The 3840-nt window shown below is 36.4% G+C and overlaps 2 protein-coding genes across 2 annotated transcripts in view; both read right to left on the bottom strand.

The window, feature by feature from the left end:
* Positions 1-1133, bottom strand: part of noxo1a (NADPH oxidase organizer 1a) — a 2762-nt gene extending 1629 nt beyond the window's left edge. The window contains exons 1-3 of the mRNA XM_008416928.2: positions 483-1133; positions 319-399; positions 162-238 (exon numbers count right to left, since the gene is read on the bottom strand). Coding sequence (XP_008415150.1) covers positions 162-238; positions 319-399; positions 483-548 — 224 coding nt within the window. The 5' untranslated portion in view covers positions 549-1133. The remainder of the gene's footprint in view (positions 1-161; positions 239-318; positions 400-482) is intronic.
* A 969-nt stretch (positions 1134-2102) lies between these two features.
* The window catches only part of gid4 (GID complex subunit 4 homolog), a 4295-nt gene continuing 2557 nt past the window's right edge, over positions 2103-3840 (bottom strand). Inside the window, exons 3-5 of the mRNA XM_008416929.2 lie at positions 3801-3836; positions 3594-3724; positions 2103-3496 (exon numbers count right to left, since the gene is read on the bottom strand). Coding sequence (XP_008415151.1) covers positions 3433-3496; positions 3594-3724; positions 3801-3836 — 231 coding nt within the window. The 3' untranslated portion in view covers positions 2103-3432. The remainder of the gene's footprint in view (positions 3497-3593; positions 3725-3800; positions 3837-3840) is intronic.

Genomic DNA, 3840 nt, shown 5'->3' with positions numbered 1-3840 from the left:
TTGCCTGAACAACAAAAATATATACTTATTTAATTCCAACTGTATCCAGCTAGACATTTATTATTTATATACTGCTCAAAAAAATAAAGGGAACACTTTAACATTTAAGTGAACACTGAAGTGTTCCCTTTATTTTTTTGAGCAGTGTAGTTTAATCTCACCCACTTTGAAAWTTAGGGAGGATTCTGTCAGATTTTTTCATTTTACTTCCAGAGGAAAACTTCTTCTTTAGCTGTTTCTATAAGAGAGAGAGAGAAAAATGAAATAAGTCATATAGCACAAGCTCAGGGACTAAATAGTGCAGAGTTTAGTACTTACATGCATTTCTCTGAAATCTTCAAAGCTTCTGTAAACTACAATTTCATTCTGATCCGACCAAAGCACCGATGTTATGTACATCTGAAAGAAGATACGCCATATTCTTAAAGCAGAAAATTCCTCTACGTTTATTTCCTGCAGACAAAGACACMGTCGCTCCTTACTTTGTTCTTCTCCTTCTGAAGGACTCCGGTTAGACGGATGCTGATGGGAAAACGCTCAGACCCCATGACAACTGGACGGCTGGACAGGAGATCATGTGCAATAGATGCCTCTCAGTCTCATTCAGGAATGTGCAGGAGGCCGTCGTGCAGGTGAATTTATATTTCCTCCGCCACACACAGGCGTGGTTGGACCGCTCACGCAGTTTCAATCAACGACCGTCTGCATAAAGGGAATTCCTGCAGTGTTCCAATGCCAGCATGGCTGACAATGARAAATGTAAAGAATCAATCAGGTTGGCTTAGTAGGAGCTAAGATGCTGGGTTTGGAGGTGGCATGGTATGAGAAAATATTTGGCTTTTGTCTACAGTTTTGCTCAGAATGCAGTTTATTTCTTAGAACCGAGTTGGATGAAACCAAAAGTAGAAATGACAAAAGAGTGAAGCCTCAGCCATTATAAACACAGAAACACTGTAATTATTCTCACATGTGCCCTTACAGGAAGAGAATAGCTCAAATAATTTCCTATAAAATAAACTGTCTAAAAATAGATTTTACTTTATGGCAGTTAGGATGATGAAGACAGTTTTATKTTCCTGTTTGGCAGCTACAAATACTACACAAGAAATATAATAAACTGTTCTTATGCAAAATAACCAACTGTGTCCCACATGTCTCTTGTGTTCTTTTAAATAAATAMATTTTAGAATGAATCACTGAGAAAGTGAAGCATGTATATAAAAGCCGATAAAAATATATTCCTCAGTATATTTAGGCAGTAAAATAAATCTCAYTTTACTCTTATTGGCACTCAAAACAAATCCTAAAATAAAGCAGCATATTGAATGTGATCATCACATTTTAAGATAATTTGGTAAATACAAAATAGACATTTCAAATTATTTAATATACTAAGGATAAATAGCCATCCAGTCTAAGTTTTATTATGTACAAATTACTTKCCATATTATTTAATTAAATTAAGCCCCTGCTTCTGCTGTCCACCAAAAAACTAGACCTGCCTCATGTTGGGAATTCAACCTGAAAATTTAGGAATATTTCATATAGCTAGAATATTACAAACCAATGAAGAAGTCAAACGAATTCAGAGAATTATGATACCACAACATTCTGGTTCTAGAGCAGGAGCGTCATGCCAACTACCAAGGTATTCCTAGCGCAAARCTATCTGCGCCAAGTTCACATCCAACACTTTCCAGATCGTGAATGACTTAAAACTTTGGTTGTTTCTTGATTGACTTTGTGGCTGCTGCCACCTAGCGGCAGAATTTCAGCACCTGAGAGTAAAACAGGAATTTTATGAAAAMGTCCAGAATATATAATAATTACHTTATATAAAGAACGGGTGTTATGTAAAMTTTCATGGATTTTAAGRAGATGTCATGGAAGAACATGAATGGCATTGATTATAAGAACCATTTTAGATGATGCCATCAGTGAAAAGGAGTATTGCTGTTGCTCTTTACATATTACAATTATTTTTTAGGATTCATCCATTGGCATTATTCCAGAAAATATCCAAAATTCAAAAGATAATAACCCRGGGCACCCTACAAGAAGTAATGAGTCTATTTTTGTCTTAGAAAACTGAAGGGCCAACATTTGTATAAAATAGTTTATTCAACTTCAATGTTCACAAAGCTCAACATTTTCGTCAAATTAGAAACACCCTCTTTGAGATACTCTCCTAGACATTTGCTTGATTCCATTGCACAAGTTTGTTTTGTTACATGGTTCATAATAAATAAATTTAAAAAGAAAAAAGAAACATTTTCTGATTGCGTTTATGCATTTCATTGCACTGCTTTGAAAGAAACTTTCTTTAACCCAGCTGTAAAATTGGAAGCTACCAAGGCCAAACGCAATTTGGCTTTTACATCATCCTGGGTCAGGAAAATTTAAAGGACTCCAACAAGACGACGAAAGGATATTTTCCAAACATTTGCACTAAATTATCCCGGAAAACTGCATCTTTAAAGAGAAAAGCTTTACAGGTGTAAGGCAACAGAATTTTTAAAAAATAAGATATTAGGTTTCTACTTGTCACTTCCTTACTACCTTCACCGTTTTTTTTGTTGTTTTTTTAAATAAACCCTAAAACTCCCAGAAGATAAGTCACCAAACGTTTTCTTGTCCTTACCCCCAAAACCTAGAAAACTTCAGAAATATTTTATTTACTTGACAAATCATTAACACCTTCTGGTGTAAAATAAAGCAGCAGTTTGAATTATAATAAATTAAAACATTTAAGAGGCAAGGGAAAAACCTTTCCACTCAAGTTCTTTGGCTTGCATATAAAACCGTGGGAGGAAACCAGGATTATCGCCGACCCGTTCTGATCCAGCTGGTACCCGTTCAGCTGTTTCACTTCAACTAAAMATTCTCTTATCAAAATCATTCGTCATCTTGCATAAAATAAACCCATCTCAGTTATCATAGAATCCTTTAGTCACAAACCACCAAATAAATCACTATGGGTAATTAAACATATTTTCTATTAAATATAAGATTTCCATCGCTGAACAAAATTAGCCTTTTCCTTTGCAAACCTCCACTAAAAGTGCAACGTGTCTCCATAATAAAGAATCTATTGTGATCTATCGTGATGTTCAATAACACAGAGTGCAAAAAACCCCCCAAAAAACACTTGATGGCAAAGAATAACAGTAGTAAAAAAGCCAAACAAGAAACAAATTGTCTTTTTTTTTTTTCTCGTCAGCCGCTCAGTCTGGACTGTTCGTGCCTCATCGATCTTTTGTCCAGCTCTTCTTCAATCCGTGCTTTCCTATTTGCAAATCAGGAAATGAGCACCTGGCCACTTGTTAGCTTCCTCCCAGAGAGGAAAACTGGTTATCCATCGGTGTTGTGGCGTCACGTTCCAATTAGCTCCAGGGCGGTACTAGCCGTCTTTTGACAAAGAGTTTCTTCATATCACCGAAATTCATAAATAGGCATACTACGCTCCTGAACATGATTCAGACTTAGTGATTGGTACCTGCAGAAATGAAATATAAAAACTCACATTTATAACTGTCTCCCAAAAAAAAAAAAAAAAAAAAAACTTTTCTCTGTGGGAATTTCACTTTTATTACCACTCTGAGCTCCTGTGGTAATAGTAGCCCTCAATGGTGGCTGTGGACTTCTGGAAGCAGATGTAGTAGAAGCCAGCGAAGGAGGCGCCGCTGATGTCTTTGATCGTGTGGTCTGGAACAAGAAACTGCTCCTGGAAGACCAAGAGCAGCTGAAGCCGAAGCGTAGTTCGAACAATTTAGAGAAAYGGTGACGAAAAATCTGCTCACCTTCCACCTCATGAAGATGTAATCACTGTTTTCCAACGCC

This window comes from Poecilia reticulata, linkage group LG8, assembly GCF_000633615.1.
Source record: "Poecilia reticulata strain Guanapo linkage group LG8, Guppy_female_1.0+MT, whole genome shotgun sequence".
Lineage (NCBI taxonomy): Eukaryota > Metazoa > Chordata > Actinopteri > Cyprinodontiformes > Poeciliidae > Poecilia > Poecilia reticulata.
The sequence above is the reverse complement of the archived record's forward strand: the minus strand, read 5'-3'. Positions and strand labels throughout refer to the sequence as shown.